The 19,545-nt window shown below is 43.3% G+C and overlaps 1 protein-coding gene across 1 annotated transcript in view; it reads left to right on the plus strand.

Annotated features, from left to right (window-relative positions):
* The window catches only part of Rhobtb3 (Rho related BTB domain containing 3), a 67,156-nt gene that overhangs the window by 19,346 nt on the left and 28,265 nt on the right, over positions 1-19,545 (plus strand). The window contains exons 5-8 of the mRNA XM_063245381.1: positions 2,254-2,365; positions 4,627-4,989; positions 11,349-11,461; positions 18,084-18,204. Coding sequence (XP_063101451.1) covers positions 2,254-2,365; positions 4,627-4,989; positions 11,349-11,461; positions 18,084-18,204 — 709 coding nt within the window. The remainder of the gene's footprint in view (positions 1-2,253; positions 2,366-4,626; positions 4,990-11,348; positions 11,462-18,083; positions 18,205-19,545) is intronic.

Below are 19,545 nucleotides of genomic sequence, written 5' to 3' on the forward strand. Positions count from 1 at the left end.
TCAACAGACAAATCCGATAACCATTCACAAGGGGTTAAAGCCAAGCTCCGTGTGGAGCAGGGCCATTGGAAATTCTCCATCCGTTGTGACTCTTTGCTCAGTACTCTTCCCAGTGTGTCAGAATCTGCACTAGTGCATCCGTGTGGAAACGTTGAGGTTTCCACAAGTAGCTGCAGAGCTGACTCACCCGGCTGAGATAATAAACCAGTGTAAATGCTGCTGATTTTTATCAAATGCACATGGCTATGATTTATTCAGGAGTTTTATGGTAGTGGCCTTTAAAAATCTTAATTTGCATAGAGAATTGTGCATTTCCCTAAATACCTAGTGGCTTGGGACAAACAAGTTGTTTTGGGGTTGTTTGTTCAATGTTTTGTTGGCTGGATGTGGTTTCATTTAAAGATGGGGATCCCCATTCTATGGGGAGCCCTGGATCTCCTGGCTGCCCGTGTTAGTTCACAAGCCTGAAACACGAGGATCCCTTTTCCCACCTTCCAGCTCCACTTTGTTTTCTTTTCTTTCTGTCTGTTTCTCTTCCTTCCTAACACTGCCCATTCATCCAGGAATAGAGGTACGAGCAGAACTGAAGATGTGGTCAAGATTGGCAGGTGGACATGGTCATTTCTTTTGTTTTACTAAACCCAAGACTTGACAGGAATGTGAAATAGGATCAGAAAGATCTCTCCTTTTAGACTCTTTTTCACGGTAAGGTGCAGCTGAGATCATGAGTGTAAGGAAGAAGGCATTTGCAGCATGTGGATGGCGGTGATAGTGCTGGCGTGGAAGGGCAGTTAACACTGGTGTGTAGGAGTCAGACGAGAAGAGCTACGAGTGCTTCCTCCAGACGTGGGTCGGGGGGCGCCTGCCTGGCAGCTTCAGGGGGCCTTGCCTGGCCTTTGTCCCACTGCATCCCTTCTTTCTTACAGGGCACACATTGGTGGAGGCAAGAGGATGTGCCCACCGGGACTGGTACGGCCAGTTCCCCTCTGAGATCTTCCCCAGCTCTGATGGTTGCCACTGCATGTGGCTAGTTATGTGTCAATTAATTGAGATACAATAGTAAAAAATAATTCAGTTCCTCAAGATTTCAGGTGCTCTGTAGGCTCATGTAGGTGGCAATTGTTCTACTGGATGGTGCAGCTTTTCCGTGAGCACAGAAAATTCTGTTGGATGGTGCTGTGACGCTGTTCCCAAACCCCAGGTCCCAGAATCTCTGGCCCAGAGTCTGTGCCCTGGTCTCATGGATGTGTTTTTCCTGGATTTGTCCTCCGAATGGTGGCCTGCAGTGCTGAGGCCTGACTGGGGATCCGGGGTGGCTTTACAGGATTGAGGAGGAGAGAGAGGGCAGAGATTGCATGGCCACTTGGGTACATGGGGACAGCAGATGGAGCTGGGCTGAGTAAAGGAGAGGCTGTCCTCAGGTTCAGGAGGTGGGGTCTTCCTTCCTTGTGCTGCACGACCCTCCCAGGGGTCTGAGAATTTGAATCTCAGTCTGCTTGTCCAGGCCTTTATGTTAATATATTTGTCAACACAAGAGCATAGCATATCTTTTCCACACCAGTTTTGCTTTTTGATTTACACCATTTAAATGTCTAGTTATGTGGAGGGACATCCACTGTGCTTTTAACGCAGGCCTTGCAAGAAGATCATAGGCCTGGAGCCAGAGAGGGCATGTGCATGAGATGGTTGATTGGTAGGGGATAGATTTCAAAGACACCTGTTTAAGAGAAAAAAGTAAGTTTTCTAGCCTATACATCTAGAGGTATAAAGCCAGTTCTGCTCTGCCTTGAATGTCACTACCATCCCCTGCATTGGTTGGCCACTAAGAAAATTAGTGGTACCTCCCAGTTGTAGTCTGTGGCTTCTTGATTATTCAAGAAAATAATTCCTTCTTGACTAGGTAGGTTTATTTGTGTTTAGAGAAGGTACAACCTGTTCCCCTTAGATACATTCTTAAGATTACAAATTATTTACAGGTATTTACTAATGCATGATAATGACCTTAAAAATAATTGGAAAGCCAGGCGTGGTGGTACAACTCTGGGAGGTTTCAAACCCACTCTGGGCAACTTAGCAAGACCTTGTCTCAAAAAAAAAATTTTTTTTAAAAAGGGCTGGGAATATGCTCAGTGGAAAAGCCCTGAGTTCAGTCCCTAGCATCACAAAATCACTTGGCAAATACAATTTCAAATACAAATAATCATAACAGGTTGTTTTCTGGGAGCTCTAACTCAGATTTAATTCTTGTTTTAGTTGGAATACTTTATGATTCAAGCCTTAAACCACAAGACAAGTGAAAAAATGAAGAAGAGGAAAATGAGCAGCTCATTTCACGGCATTCGACCACCGCAACTTGAGCAACCAGGTGTGTAGACTTTGGGGTGGAGTTCATTATAAATCACTCCTCACAGGTCTTGGGATGACTGTTGGATTGGCATGCCCAGAGCCCACTCATTCAGCGAGTTTGAGCCCAGTTTGGACTCCCTCAAAAATTAGGTCCTTGAACGCAGGAGGTTGAGGCCTGAGGTCAGCTTGAGCAAGGTGTGAGGTTCTGCTCAAAATAAAAATTTTAAAAGGGCCATTGGATATGTGTCAACATGCCCAGCTTGTTTTTTGGTGGGGCCGTACTACAAGCTGAAACCAGGGCCTTCACACTGCTACATCCCTTGCCCTTTTTTATTTAGTTTTTATGTTTTGAGACAAAGTCTCACTATGAAGCCCAGGCTAGCCTTGAACTCTCAGCAGTCTTCCTGCCTCAGCCTCCCAAGCACTGGGACCACAGGCATGTACCACCTTGCCCCCCGGCCCTTTTTATTTTTGAGACATGGTTGTGCTAAGTCCCTAAGTTGCCCAGATTAAGTTAGAATTTGTGATCCTCTGCCTCAGCCTCCCAGAGTGTTGGGATGGCAGGTCTGTGCCACCATGCTTGGCTCACAGGGCTGTTTCTTCTATCCTTGAGCAAAGAGAACCATGGGTATAACACTAAACACAAGGCGGGGCCCAGGATCTCGATCGGGGAAGTGCGCTGGGGCTGACTTGTTCTAAAGATGTATCCTGGGCTCCAGGGCATGCAGCTCACAGATGCTGCTTAGCACTGGAGGCTGGAGGCTCCCACAGACAGCAGAAGAAAGGGTGGGTGGGGTGTAGTGCAGGGAGCCCAGAGTCCTTTGTTATCTGTATAGAGTCTGGGCTTTGCTTTAGAATAAAGGGTTTTCAGTTTCACTGACGGAAGTTTGAATTCCAAGGACTGAGACAATTGCAGGTCCTTCCAGTGGCTCTTCATTTCCCTTGGCTGGGCCATGGGGAAAAGCCAGAAGGTGGAGCGTGTAAGGTGGGGTCTGTGGTGCCAAAACTGATGGGAAATCTCGCTTGCCAGGGTGTGGAGTAGGAAAAGCTATTCTGGGGAGCATAGTGTTTTAGTAGGAAGACAAACGCCAGATCAAAATAAAACAGGCATGGCGCTTTCAAAAGGTGGAGTCCAAGACCTCAAGGCCAGCACTGGGAAGCTGTAGCATTTGAACAGCTCAGCCCTGGACCTGTCTCCCTTCCCAAGACACAAAGGACTTCAGGTGGAAGCCGATTCTTCCGAACTTACTCAGTACTTTGAATAGTTTATCTGGGAGAAGTAAACAATGGTGATTACCAAAATGTTAAAGTTTAGCATTTGGAGTATTTTATTTTGGAGCACACAGGTAATGAGAAATTTATTTTATTATTTTATGGTTCTTTATGTTATCAGGTTTTTTTTCATTTGACTATCTTTTTTTTTTTTTTTTTTTCTTTTTGTCTCTTTGAGACAGTTCGGCTGGCCTTGAACTTACTTTGTAGCCCAGGCTGGTGTTAAATTTGCAACGATCCTCCTGCCTCGGCTTCCCAAGTGCTGGGATTATGGGCATGTGCTCATTTGCACTATAAAATTGACACAGGATTTGTGTTTTTGTGTTACACAATCCCTGAAAAATTATTCGCGTATGTGGGCTAAGCTGTCTGAAATTGTTTTGTAGGTGAAAAAAGGTCAAGTACCAGACCTTTCTTACAACTCAACTCAATATTTAAAAATGCTCTACTTTTAAAGTAGATCTGAAATTACTGAATCTATAGACCTGAAAAAAAGCTTATTATCTTCTTTTTAATTTAAATTTTAATTTGTGTTTGTCCATGTTTGCAGTGCTTAATGATTGCATTCTGGTGTGGTGTTGGTGGGTGTACCTAACACATCTTAATTCTGTTTTCATGCCCTTCCCCTCCTGTCCCTTCCCTTCTCCCTCCGTTCAACTCCTGATCACCTTCTCACTTGCAAAATATTAATCTCTTTGCTTCCTGTTATCTTTTATTTTGCTCTTTAAGCTTTGGGTTTCTCATGTGACATGTATGCTTGGGTGTCTGATTTATTGCACGTGACATTGCGGCCTCTAGATGCAGCCATTTGCCTACAGATGATGCGTTAATCCTTTTTATGGCTGAGTAGTACTCCCCAGTGTGCAAAAACCATCTTATCTTTATCCATTCGTCTGTTGATGGACATACAGGCCACTTCCAAGATGGTGCTATTTGAGTTGTGTTGCTGTAAACACGGGTCCTGTGATGTCTGTGACTTGTGTTGGGAAATTTTCTTTTTTGAAACAGAGAAGATGCCTGTCCTAAAGGCCGAAGCCTCGCATTATAACTCGGACCTGAACAAGCTGCTGTTCTGCTGCCAGTGCGTGGATGTGGTGTTCTTCCACCCCGACCTGCAGGAAGTGGCACAGGCGCACAAGATCGTGCTGTGCGCAGTCAGCCACGTGTTCATGTTGCTGTTCAGCGTGAAGAGCGCCGCCGACGTGCAGGACGCCAGCATCGTGCGGACGGCGCAGGACCTCTTCGCCGTGAGCCGGGACCCTGCAGCGCCCGCTGGCCGGGCCTCCCCGGGGAACCCGCCGCTGCGCGTGGTTGTCAAGGACGTGGTCTTCTGTTCTTGCTTGGCCCCCATCCTGCGCTTCATTTACTCAGGTATCTGGTTGCACGCGCACTGACACACCCATGTGAATGCACCTGGGCTGTCTGCCTGCCTTACAGACTCACTTTTTTTTTAACCAGATTTTTTTTTTTTTTTTTTTGAGAAGGGGTCTCACTGTGCAGTTCAGGCTGGTCTTGAGCTCACTTTGTAGCCCAGACTGGTCGTGAACTCAAAACGATCCTCCTGCCTCAGCCTCCTGAGCGCTGAGATTGCAGGTATGAGCCACCACACTCCGCTTTTAACCAGATTTTTAAGTAGTGACAAAATACTCATCTCAACCATTTTTAACTGTACGCTCAGTCCTGTTAAACACGAGCATTGTGTTGCACAACCAGCACCAACAGTTGGTGACTTTCTATTGTGTGAAAATAAAACTCTGTGCCTGTGAAGCCCTGACTCCTTTCCGTGTCTCCCAGCCTTTTGCTCTGGGTCTGTGTGGTTTTGACTGCTCCTCTAGGGACTTGGATTGAACCCAGGGCTTTTCATGTGTGTAGCCTGCCGTATTACCTATTTCTCCATTAGGGACGTGTGCGTTGCACATGACTAATTCTGCTGTGGTGTTAGCATGCTGTAGATGTATTTCTTTTGGTACCTTGCTTTCCATTCTTTTTTGTGTAGCCAGGCCTTTCAGGTCATAGGGTAACTGAATTTTTAATTTTTAGGAATGTCTATATTCTCCCATAGTGTCTTTACCCCTTACATTTGTGCCACATTCCGTGCACATCTCCATCCACAGTTGTGATTTTCTGCTTTTTCATAGTTGTACCTTCGTGGGTTGCAGACGGTAATCTCATTTGTAGTTTTGATTTGCAGTTCCATAATGGCTTATGTTGAGCATCGCTTCTTACCCTTACTGTATTTTTTTTTTGTGGGCACACTACTGTATTTGTTTTAGATCTATTTGTAAAAATGATAATCTCCTGCTAAGCAGGATTATTCATATTTTATTTTAAAAAAATCCAAAATGTGAAATAGAGTTTGTCTGTTGAAAGAAAATTTTGCAAGTGCATATGAAGTCAGCATCTGTACCTTAGAAACTTCATTCATTTAGTTAGATGCTTAACTTTGGAAGAAATTGAAGAAGAAAACTGCATTCAGTTTAGAAGCTGGAAAGGAGCACATTTAGTTAAGATCTGGTCAGATATAGCTGTGACTATCTTAAACATTTTTTCCTTCCTGTGTTCATAAGTTTTTCATATACAGTTGTAAAATTTTCTTTAATGTTACAACAAATTCTATTCCATATTTAACTTTTTTCATTTGAGTTGTGGTTACATAACTTTGGTAGTTAAATTTGGTAGTTAAGATTTGAATTATGGCTTCGAAAAGTACAGTTGTCACATGCAGATTTATATGAGTAAAAAATTATGTATGTATATATATGGGAATGTATAGGAATATGTGTGGGAATATATATGTATATAAAATATCTGTATCTATCTCAAACAGCAATCTAATGAGTGGTCTGTGAATATTCAGTTGAAAAACATAAATATGCCCACATCCCACACACGCCTCCAGTAAGGCAGGTTCCCGTATCTCAGTTGCATTACGGAGCAGGTTCTAGTAGCTGAGGACCAGCATAGGAACAAGCCAGACTGGTTGAGGACTTCATTTAGTGCTACAGATTAGTTTGACTATCACAGTTCAGAATTTAAGATTAATATTGAGAAACTAAAATGTTCGCAGGTTAAAAGAAAAAATGATTTTACTGACACGTATAGGAAGATGAAGGATGTGTTTGACTTTCCAGTGATGTTACTGCTGAAGTTCTATGAATTATTTAGCAAGTTTCCCACAGTATCCACTCAGTCCTTTCAAAGGTGCAGGACCCCTCAAAGGCAGTTCCATCTTCTGTAATACAATAGCAATAAAATGTCTCCGGTGGCTGAACCTCCTGACTTTCTCTTCGTGAGTGTATTGTGAAGTTGCAAAATGAATGTGTGCAGATGGGAAAAAAGGCAGGGAGGAGGGAAGCTCCTGTACCCCAGACCCATTGCCCAGTCAGTTACCTGTGAGGAGTCCTTTTTGCATTCTCGCTGCTGCTCTCTGAAAATTAGTCTGCTTCTCAATTCTGCCTGAAAGAAATGTAGTCCTTGGGAACTGTGCTCTCCAAGAGACCACAGGGAGTTTCCTGGGGCCAGAGCATAGAGGAGGCAGTGATGGGGAGCCAGGCAAGGCCTGTGGGAACTGTTCCTGTCCTCCCTGGAAGCTGTGCTGGGGGATCCCTCATCCCTGGGGGTGGGGCTGGAGTCTAGGCCCTCACAAATGCTCCCCACTGAGCCGAATGCCCAGTCCTCATTGGGCTTTAGAAAGTGCATCTGTCTCTGTCTCCTCTGATGGTGAGAGACTGTGAAAGAGCAGGCAAGATTGGAGTCCAGTGGGGTGGCCCATCGTCTGGCCCACTGCCACAGGAAGGCCAGCACTGGGGTGGCGAGTGGTGTGGCCTGGCCCAGTGCGTTCAGATCCTAAGCTACTACAAGTCACCTGGTGCTCTACTTCTGTGCAGGTTTGGATTCTGAGGAGGCCCGGACTGGGGGATGCAGTATTCTGTATTTTGAATGATCTCACAGTTAATCAGTGCTGGGGGGAAAAGTGGGGATCCACCACAGCCTGCAAGTCAGGGCTTGGAATTCAAGTCTGAGGCAGAGGAGAGGAGAGGGGAGAGAAGGGGAGGGGAGGGAAGGGGAAGGGAGGGGAGAGGAGGGAAGAGGAACGGAGGGGAGGGGAGGGGAGGGCAGGGCTCTATTATTATTTAAGGCACAGAGTCTAGGTGACGTCAGCCACAAGGTTGACTGACCCTGAGCTGTTCAGAGCTGGGGTTCTATTGGGTCCTCTGCCAAAGTGCCGGAAGCTGGGTGCTTAGCCACTGGGGAGAAACCAACTGAGCCAGGAGAAAGCATTTAAGAGATAGGGAGGAGGGTGTGGCAAGTGTGTGCAAAGCTTCCTGAGCCACTCAGTCTGCCCAGGGCTCCCTCTCTGCCCCAGCATGATGGAGCCTTTGCATTTCTGCTCCGTCCTCATCTGTCTCTATGTTACAGCTAAGGCTGGAGGTGCCCTGGGTATGAGAGGTGCACGGCCCCAGTCTAGGGCTATAGGAGACCCTGATGCTGATTGAGAGAATGGAAATAATTGGTTTTGCAAGTACCTTAACGCAGAAGATAACCTCTGACTCTAGCAAAGGTTGTATTGCTTTTTTATTTTATTTTATTTTTGAGACAGGGTCTCACTTTGCAATTCAAGCAGGCTTTGAACTTGTTTACATAGCCCAGGCTGGCCTTGAACTCACAGCCATCTTGGTGCCTCAACTTCTCAGGTGCTGAGACTACAGGCATGTGCCACCATGCCTGGCTCAAAAGTTGTATTTCATTCTGTTTAAAAAGATATAAAGTTGTGTTTACACAGTGTATAAAAATACGTGAAAAATGCATAAAATTTGTTACAAGAGGCAAACAAAAAAATCACTATTAAATCCACTGTTTAAAGAAAATGTCTGCATATTAGGAGGTTTTACTCCCCCCCCCCCCAGTCCTTGTTTGTGGAGGTTACTCTTTTTAAAAAAGTTTTTCGTTTCTTTTTTTTATTTAATCAAATCGAAGAAGACATCTAAATCTGCATTCTTAGAGTCTCCAATGCTTTTTTCCTCTGGCACATTTTAAAACCTTCAAACAAAACACCGTGTTAAAATATAGCTCTAAGCCAGGCGTGGTGGTGCATGATTATAATCCCAGCGCTGGGAGGCTGTGGCAGGAGGATCCTTGCAAGTTTGAGACCACCCTGGGCTACAGAGTGAGCCCAATGCCAGCCTGAACTGCATACCAAGACCCCGTCTCAAAAAGACTAACAGAACAAAACAAACAAACCAGTTCTATTCTGTGTTTTCCTTAAAGAGCAGCAGTTTTCCAGGGGTTATATTCAGGCAGACTGGGGCTGAGGCGGACTGCTGTGAGTCACGCCAGCTGGACAGGCGCAGGGAGGCAGGGCCAGGAAGTGTTTGTCCTGAGCAAACAGGAGCTAAAAAGCCACAGTAAACCTGTGTCCTGCTGGTTTCTCTCCTCCCCTCTTCCAAAAAAGAACTCGATGACAAAAGAGCATCTTAATTGTTTGTAAGTGACATACTTATTATCTTTAGGGAGTTGAAATTTTGTATATATTATATACCATGGACATTTAGTTCTTTAAGAGGGACCTGTTTAATAGTCTGCTTAATAATTTATACCAATGTGTATCACTTCCATTTATTGTCTGGATGAAAGTTTTGAATGAATAATCACAATCCAGCTATGTCCATCTTGTAAAGGTGAATTTTCCGTTGGATGTGTCTTCGTTGTTTTTCTTTCATTGCTGCAAAGTACCCAAAATTAAGGAGGGAAGGGATTTTCTCTATGTGGAGGTTTCAGTCCCCACTGAGCTGGCTCCACGGTAGGGTGACATGGCACAGGGGCAACACTTCAAGGCAGCAGCAGACAACAAAACACCAAGGGCCACAGGGGTGGGGTAGAGCAAGACTCTTTTTTGCCCCTAACATTGTAAGCAGGCCCCTCACTCTAGGGCGGGTGTACGGCTTACACCATCTCCTGTCCTCCGGTTGCACAGGATGAGGGTGTTTACAAAGTGAGGACCCTGGCCCCTGCTGAATCCTTAAACTTCTAAACCTGTCAAGTTTACACAATGTATTAACCATTACAATAAGTGAGAAACACTGTATAAAGTGTATTTAAGGTCTAGTGCTTCAAGGAGAAGGAGTCCTGGCAAAGTGAGACCTGCAGTATCTGGGTTTTGGGGGGTAATCCTTCCTTGGATATAGTTGTTAACATTCCTACAATACTTAATACAGTCTTGTGCTTACAAATTCCTGAGTCATATGATCTCAGACAGTCAGGAATTGAAATATTTGTCAGAGCCTCAAGAATGTAGCTTTAGCTCTTCCTGTCACAGATGGCCTTTAGAATTCCCAACATGTATTAAAATTCTGCCAGAGTGGAAGAGTAGGTGGAAAGAGCTTTCTTGGTCACTTTGGATCACCTTCTCCCCTTCTTGGAATTATTTGTAGTATGCTCTTTTCTGTACCACACACAGACATTCCAGTATTCTTGATGGGAGTTGTGACTCACAGAAATGGCCAATGCTACGTGTCAGGGCCCCATCTGCCCAGGACACACTAGAGGCACAGCAGGGCTCAGCGGCAAGGAGCCCCCAAAACCTCTGGATTAGTAGTCGGATCCTTTTGGTCTGGTTTGCTTCTGCCTGGTCTCAGTTTAATATGTATGCATCCCATGACCTCCCCTTTCCTCAGTATGCACAAGGGTATCGGCAAAGTGCTGGATACAGGCAGGGCACAGCAGAATTGGATTGCAGACAGTTAGAGAAGGACCTGAAATTCCCCAGAGAGATGACGTGTTCGGCTTAAACTCATGGCTGTTTAATGGCAGAGGCAGAGTAGACTCTGGGTCTCCTGCCTGTGCCCTTCACTGCATGTATAGAATTCTACTTTAAGGAGCTAGGATTTTCTTGAGGTCTTGGCATGGATGAAGTATCATGATCAGAAGTATCATGATCAGAATCATGCTTTTCAAACTTCTCAGCATCAAGTAATAGGATAGAGTCCAAGGGGAAGAGGTCGTTGGGGAGCAGGGAGGCGGGTTAGGAGGCTACTGCAGGACCGCCGAGGGAGAAAAGGTGACATTTCCCTGACTCTGTAAGAATAGGAGTTTGAGGAGACCCAGAGGAAAAGGGGTCCATAGAGTGGAGGCACATTAAAGGGAGCTCAGGAAGGGATGATTGGAAGTGGGCTGGAGTGAGAAATGGGTGAGCAGGGCTGGGTCGGGTGATTTGCCTCGCTGGCATGGTCATGTGGTGGGCGCATCAGGAAATGATCTGGCTGTCTTCCCCAGGCTGGTTTTGCAGCCTTCGCTCAGCGTCCTGTTCTGATCTGCCCATTCGCTAGAGCTTCTGCTTGCCTTGGGCTCCGTCTGCGTAGCCCTCTACCCAGAGGTCACCGCTCTGCTCTGGTAGGGCTGAACTCAGAGCTGGGAGGGGCTGGCAACTGTTACAGAGTAGTGGCGGCGGGGTTGGGCCAGCAATGTCAGACTTGGAGAGAGAATTTAAGGAAGGCAGACTGATCTCTTGAAAATGCATTGTTAAATGTGTCCTGTAATGAGTTGATTTAAATGTATCATTTAATGAAATGAGTTGATAAACATATCCTTTAATTATGAGGACATTTGTTTGGTAAATGAAACGTATGATTAAGATACTGTTCCTAGTAAAGGGGATATTGCTATCTAGTAAGTTTATTTTCTTACATCCCCTGCTGCCGCAGCAAAGTCTAACACGTGCTAATCTGTTACAGGTGCTTTTCAGTGGGAAGAATTGGAAGAGGATATCAGGAAGAAGTTGAAAGATTCTGGAGATGTTTCTGATGTCATTGAGAAAGTTAAATGTATTTTAAAGACACCAGGAAAGGTAAGTTAATATGACTCTTCAGTTATAGCCGATATACTGTGATGAATATATTTAGTCATTAGAAGGGTTAAATCATACATACATATAAATGTGTTTCTCTGATTATATTTTCCCATTTAAATATTTTAAATAGAAACACAGGTTGCTTTGCACTTACATTTTAATTTATGTAAGAATTAAACGATGTGTGAGTCACGTCTTTAAAATATTTGTTTGTGAATTCTATCTTCTGGAACATACCAGTGAGCTCTGGAAGACAAGGTCCATGTCAGGAATGAAAGGTGGTTTGATTTGTCTGTCTGGGAGGGGATGCTTCCTCATCCTCACAATTTAAGTCCAAATAGGTTTCAGGAATAGGGTAAGAATTCTGAGAAATATATTTAATCAGGTGGACAGTTAAGTGTTCATTCAAGTATAGATTCAAAATTATAAACTAGGTTCAAGATAATATATTTTATATAGCCATCAAATGTGCACATTAAAACTCCAGTTAACAGAGGGGCATGGTGGCTGGGCATGCTGTAATCCCAGCATTCACGAGGGTGAGGCAGGATGATTTCTATGAGTTTAAGGCCAACCTGCGCTACACAAAGTGAGTTCAAGGCCAGTCTGAACTGCCTAGTGAAACCCTGTCTCAAAAATACAAACAAAAAACTCCAGTTACTTAGATTATAGAGTCGGTAGGGTCTTTAAAAGTAGATTTGTTGAATTTTAAGACAACTGTATTACACAATCTAGCCAGGTTGTGTGATAAACACCTTGACTATAATAAAAAAGTTAAGTTGTATACAGTGTATATCAAAATATGGGTTTACATTGAATGTATGGGAAAGGTAATTCCTTCATTTTCTTTTCGTACAGATGACTTTAGAGCCTAAGTTATTACCTTTTCTAGTTCATAGTTTATAAATTGCTGAAAAATGATAGGGGGCTGGATTGAGAGCCTCTGTGGGGGGAAAGCAGCTCAGATGCTAGAATTTGACAGCATGAAGAGGGCCAGACATTTCGAGGATGATTTTTATTAAGCCAGGAGGAAACCAAAGGGAAAAAATAAAAGTAGGAAGAGGAAGGAAAAGCATAGATGGAAGGCTTTAGCCCAACACACTCACCTAGGACCGTTCCACACTGTGCTGGGCGCGCCCTGGAGTCCGATGATCCAAAGTCATGCTGAAGCTGCGGCTGCCAATAATGGGAGTCAATGAGTTGACAGTCAATGAGACAGTTGACTGTCAGTGAGATGCGGAGCAGTTTAAAGTGGAGCCAAGGGGGGAGCTTTATTGGCTCTGGATGAGTACTGGAAATTGGGTCCCGTGGCCCCACGCTGGAGGAGACCATGGAGAGGACCATGCACCTGGGTGCCAAAGTTGGGCGCTGCGCTGCTCAGTTTTCTGAAGAGGCAGGATGTTGATCTAGATGTGGAAAAACCACATCAAGCTAGAATCTACCTCTGTGGAGGAAGGAAAAACACGAGTGTAGGGCTGGAGCTCTGTGCGCTCACTGATAGCTGTGCTGGGAGGGCCGTGGAGTCAGGCGATTCAAGGTGGAGCTGAAGCCACAGCTGCCGATAACGGGAATTGTTGAGTCCAGAGGCCTTGGCAAGAGGATGGTGTGGCGTGGAGTAGAGTCATGAGGAGAAGCTGCATTGATTCGGAGTGAGTGCTGGGGATTGGGTCCCGTGGCTGCTGTCGCTGGCTGGAGGACATCTTGGAGTTGGGCAGAGCCCGGCACTGCAGCGGCATGAGTCGGCTGTCCCTGGTGCAGAGAGGATAGGTGGGCTCTGCTGGGGCTGAGCTACGCCTCTGGTTGGGACCCAATAGCCAAGGACAAAAAGGTCATGACTCTGTGACATCCACAAGGTACAACATAAGTCCCTGAAGGAAACTGCAGGTGGACTGGCTCAGAGGCTAGAAGCTAGCTTGCACTGTCCCGGCATCCTTGCCTGTACCTCAGATAACAGCAAATTGGGGAAGGCAGCAAAACCCCAGTCAGCAAGCTTCGGAAAGACCCTAAGCAATATGGAGAGGGCAAGAGATCCCCAGGCACGCCTGTCTGAAAGAAACCAGAAACATGATAAGAGATAGAAATAAAAAAAACCCTCCAGCCACTGACTCTGGGAAAATAAGCCCAGGAGAGGTAAATACAGAAGAGAACCAGCGCAGTAATCATGCAGTATTAGACACAGCATCAGCGAACGTAAAGAAATACCTTCATAACCTCATAGATGAACTTAAAACTGTACTTCTGATCCAAGTGAGGCAAGATTAATTAAAGATTAATTAAAGAAATGATAAGCCCCTCCCAAGAGGACACATATGGAAGAACAGAGGAACTCAGAAAAGGAAGAGAAACCTTTGATGAAGAATATAAACAAAATCTAGAATACATGAAACAGATCCAAGGAGATTACCAGGAAACTAAAACCTTCATTGAAAGCTGGCAAAATTCCTTGACAGAAACTAAAGTTAGCCTTTCGAAACTTGAAGAGAGATTTATGATATGTGATCGTGAAAGAAAAGATCTCTTAAAAATAACATGGAACCAGGAAGAAACAATTCAAAGGCTAGAAGATGACAAGAGGGTTTATAACTTAAGAATAAAAAATGTAAATGAAGAAGCAGGAATAACCACAAATGAACTACAAAGAATATTCTCAGATATAATTAAGGAAAACTTTCCAAGCATAGGAAAAAGAAAAAGAAATGATATCCAGATAAATGAGGCATACAGAACTCCAGCCACCTACAACCAAAACAGATCTACACCCAGACATATAATAATCAAGATACCAGAAATCCACCATAAGAACAGAATATTAAAAGCGGTCAGAGAAAAGAAACAGATTACCTACAAAGGACAAATCATCAAAATAATGACCGACTTATCAACACAAACTCTCAAATTGAGAAGAACCTGGGGGGAAAGAAAATAACTTCCAACCAAGGCTGATGTACCTGGCAAAACTCTCTCTCAAAATTAATGGACAAACAAGATATTTCCAAGACAGGGAGGAACTGTGGGAGTTCATGGCCACCAACCCAACCTTCAAAAAATACTGAAGGACATTCCAGAGAGAGAGAGGAAAAAATACCAAGATTCCAGCAACAGTGGCAGAGAGGCCTCAATGAACGGGGCAGACAATGGAATGAAGGAGTAAAGTGGACAAATAATAGCAGAAGAATAGAATAGCAGAGATGAGGCAGAGACGGTAAGCTATAATTTTTAATATAGATTGTCTTGATACACTAACAAAAAAGAAACACAGACAGAGTAGATTAGGAGGCAGGATCCATCGAGATGCTCTGAATAGGAAATATACTCAACCAGAAAGAGGGTTAATAAACTGAGAGTCAAAGGTGAGAAAACAATGCTGTGTGTGACAGGAAACCAGAGAGAAATAGGCACAACTCGTCCAGCAGCTACAGGTAAATTGGAAAGCTATGACACTTATGTGCAGTGTAGAACTACACAGCTGGAAGGAAGAAAAACCTTTGTGACTTTAGTAAGTAAAGGAGTACAGCTCAAGATCAAGCTCAGGGGTAAAAAGGTTCAGCACACTCAGATAGATAACAGGTTGATCCCTTAGTTTAAAAACTATAGGAGCTAGTAGAACCCAAAATATCCAAAGCACCCTGAGAAGGGGAAAGGTGAGGAACTGCCTAAAAAAGGAAGGCAGAGGACATTGTTAATAGTGTATCAGAATTTAAAAGCCACAGTAGTCTTATTGCTCTGTTTAGTTTGATTATATTTTGTTCTGGTCTGTCTACTCATATGAGATTTGAGGCCACAGGTAGCTAACCCAAAAATAACAGGTTATACCACGGTGACTATCCTTAATTTCCTGTTAACTTACACTGAAACCCTGGATTACTTACATTGTCTTACTATGACTGATCTTATTTGCAGCTGGTTTGTTAGACTGCTATTTTGCCTTGACTGATTTTATTCGAATTTGGTAGCTTGATAGTATCAAGTCTAAGAGTAGAGACAACTACTCTGAAGAGGACAAGATGTAAAAGATATCCATTCCAGTTTTGATTATTAACAGCTTTCAAGTCCTACAATGTCTCCAAAGACGTGTTTTAATAAAAATAACTATGTAATGCTATGCTTAACTATATAATACCTGATGATGTAGAAAATTCTATTGAAAATAACAAGAGAAAGCATAGTAACTACTGTAGATTACCTAATATTGTGGTCTTATATGTATTTGTCGTTGCATGTTTTTCTAGGAATTTGTTTTGTTGTCTTGTTTTGATACGTTTTTCTCTAAAATACAGAAAGGATAGATATACATGTAGAAATTCACACATGGGAAGAATTTCTAAACTATTTATGGGAACAGATTATATAATGCATGATGTAATGAACAGATACTCTGAAGAAGAAGCAACACTAAGAAACCCAATGCTAATTTATAGCATTATGATATAAAATCTAGCAATAATAGTATTTGCTGTTCAGAGTGATATTAGTCTGGTCTCCCATGTTCAGTTTCAGCATACGTAAAGATAATGACAGCTACTACGAAGAGAAAGAGAGACATTATGGTAGTCATTATTGACTGCCCAAAAATCAGATCTTGAAGACCTAAAAAGTCTTCAGCATCCTGTAATGATTTGATGATTAGTTCTATAATGTTCAGTATATATTCAATGTGTGTGAAGATGGGGACAGCTATTTGGAAATAAACTAGAGACAGTTAGATAGACAGTGAAGATCTCCAGTGGACTTGCTTAGAAATCTGTGTTTTTAAAAATTGTTTCCTTATGAACTGTTTTGTTCTGTTTTGACATGTTTAATCTTACCCTCTTTAAGATAAAAAACAAGTGTGTAGGACTGATAACCATATTACTAAGTTTTGTTGGATCATGGAGCAGAACTGTTTGCAGTGTCATTATTTGAATATCACTTTGTATGCCCCATTCTGCGCATGTTCTTCTGAGTACTGAGAATGAAAGGGACCCCCTTGGGGACGTGTGAGGCTCTGTGATTCAAAAATACTGATCTAAATGTCCCTCTTTTGCACAGAGGGAGGAAAGAGTCCTTCCTCTTCTCCTCCTGGGCTTTTCTGAGGTTCTGTCCTGAGTCACACTTCCTTCTCTCAGAAATTTAAAAATTCATACTGTTGAGAGCAGGGAGCCGGTGTCACTTTTTTCCTCATTGCTAAATTTACAGCTCTGATTATTCTTAGGCGTCAAGCTTTCCGATCTCCCTAGCTAGGGAGGCAGGGGATCAGAGCTCTGCCCAGGACGGAGGTTCTACGATTCAGCCAGGGAAATGGGCAGAGCCGTCAGCAATGAGTGCAATAGTGAATCCAAAATGAGGGGTTACGTAGTCCCACGTAAGGTCACGGTGCTGATGAATCCAGATACTACTTAAAATGATTTAGGACTTCTTCTTTTGGGCAGCTCTACTTGCAAATGTTGTTCAGGCTTTTTTCCTCTTACTCATTGTAATCGCCCCAATTTCAACAAAATAATTAAGAGTAGAGAGGAAGAAAGAAAGAGAAAAAGAAAGGAGAGAAGGAAGATGAGAAAAGGAAGGCTGCCCTCAGCTCCTAGAGTTGAACCTAGGGATGTCAGGAGAGACCACAGGCAGGATAGCGGAGGAGGTCAGCCTGAGCAGGACAGTGGCCGCATCCCAGAGGCTGCCCGCTGGAGCAGGCAGGAGTGACAGGACGGGAGGACAGAGGTGTTTCTAGAGACGTAGGCGGCTTTCTCCAGCTGTGGCATCTCTGCTCAGAGTGGTATTGCAGCAGTTAAGATGGCACGGTGCTGACTTAGGCATGCTCAGGCGTTTCAGTCAGGTTCATTCCTTTAGGAGAAAAGGGTGAGCTCCTTGGCAGGAAAAGGATATGTACATAAGGGGAAAATATACTTTGCTTAGCACATATATAATTTGTCTATGTACTTTTTTTGTTGCTGTTGCTTTTGAGACAGGATCTCGCTATGCAGTTCAGGCTGGCCTTGAATTCATTATGTAGCCCAGGCTGACCTTCTGCTTGGAAGGACTTTCCTGCTTCAGCCTCCCAAATGCTGGGATTATAAGCATGCACCACCACACCCAATTTGTCCGTGTATTTGCTTAATGAAAAAGTCAAATACAGTAGTCTGGCAAGGTAGTACACACTTATAATCCCAGTACTCTGAGAAGCTGACGCAGGAAGATTGCAAGTTCAAGCCATACAACTTGGCAATTTAGTGAGACCTGGTCTCCAAATAGAAAATAAAAAGGCCTGGGGAAGGTAACTCAGTGCAAAAGCCCTCATTTCAATCCCAGCTGCCCGCTGTGTGTGTGTGGGGGGGGGGGCAAGGAATCAGAAGGTATATGTAGGTATTTATGAGTTTGAACTAGTTTGTGGGGACTCTGGATCCTATAGCTTGCCAGTTGCATGTTGACTTTTTTTGGCACAGTTGCCATGCTGCCGGGAATGTTGGGGGCTGAGGGTGCCCTTTGATGGTGGCAACTGAGGGGCCAGAGGGTCAGTCTTGTGAGAGTGTCATCACATTCACCATCAGGTGGGCATTATTTCTTCAAAGAATTTGCAGTTCTGCAGGTTTTATCAAAATGTACTGAACAACTTCCCCTGGTGTCTGTGTTTTTATTTTTTTTCTTATAGATTAATTGCCTACGGAATTGCAAAACTTACCAAGCTAGAAAACCTCTGTGGTTTTATAACACTTCCCTCAAGTTTTTCCTAAATAAACCAATGCTTGCTGATGTTGTCTTCGAAATACAAGGTATGGCTTCACTTTCACCAAGTTCCTTGTGCATTTTTATTTCTTCTTGTTTTCCGTACTTTGTTCCAGGCTTGAGTACCTGGGGTGAAGGGATGATGCTTGCCTTTTGCAAGACAAACTAATACCGCCCCAATTTCAACAAAATCCAGGGAAATGTATAGTATATATTTTTAAAAAGTTATTTACATTTTTCTTAGTATTTCCCTCCTCCTCTGACTGTACAATTAATTTGGGGGGAATCTGCAAGGGTGGGGTGATCTGTCACATACAGTTTTGTTTTGTCTTTAAGATTCTAGTTTTTTATTCATCTAAAAACAGCTCCTTTAAAACTTACTTATTTTGTTCATTGCTCTTTATTTGAGTAAAAAATACCAGTGAGTTGAGGGTCATGCCGGGCCTACACCAGGCACCCATCCATCCTCTACATTTATTTCCCACAGCGAGCACTCAGAATTGTTATCACCAGAGCAACTGAAAGCTGCATTTATCTCCGTGGGAAAGTGCTGCTAATCTAATTTTAATAAAGATGAACTGTCATAATGGCCAGTAGTGATTACTCACATAGATAATTCTGTCACTTCAGTACACTAAATACGTAAACTTAAAAACGGGGTTGTAAGATGCCTTCATTTATGCAAGGATAGAAGTTGTTATTTGCAAATGAATTAAGTAGGACTTCAGAGGGCCTGTTACAAAGAAGAAGGTGTAATTCTAATTTTATGGTGGAAATGTAGAGCAGGTAATATAATCATTTACTTTTAGAAGTCTTTCCCAAGAAAGGTTGATTTTACTTTTAACTTTGGTCTCTTGCCAAGACAAACAGTGAATTGGGAACTTTCCAAAGCACCTCCCAGAGCTCCTGTCAGCACCTTACTGCAGTGTGACCCTGGGACACCCAAGATGGGGCAGTGTGAGTGACCTTGAAATACTTAAAAAAAAAATATGGAGAGGAAAACAGCTAACAAGAAGTTATACACTTTTTGTGACCCTCTCATCACGTTAGGGAAACTGAAAACAGACTCTGACCCAACTCAATACAATTACACCTTGATTTGTCAGATACAAAAATAAAACTTCAAAATGTAGATCTTAAGCTATCTTCCATAAATTATTCATTACGGGTAGAGTAAGTCTTGTCAGTGAGAAAGGCCCAGGTGATTACAAAATTTCCTTATTAGCTTCTAGGGGAAAAAAAATCTCTGTTGCTGATAATAATTACAGAAAGTGCTTGGTGTGTTCCCTCTGTTTAAAAGAAATAAAAGGAAAATGATATCTAAAGAAGCTTCTCATTCCAACAGAAAGGACTATACCCATTGTTGAGAGGAAATATGATTCATAAAT

Source organism: Cavia porcellus, unplaced genomic scaffold (assembly GCF_034190915.1).
Source record: "Cavia porcellus strain 051 isolate PalLab524CR breed Dunkin Hartley unplaced genomic scaffold, mCavPor4.1 scaffold_2, whole genome shotgun sequence".
Taxonomy (NCBI): Eukaryota; Metazoa; Chordata; class Mammalia; order Rodentia; family Caviidae; genus Cavia; species Cavia porcellus.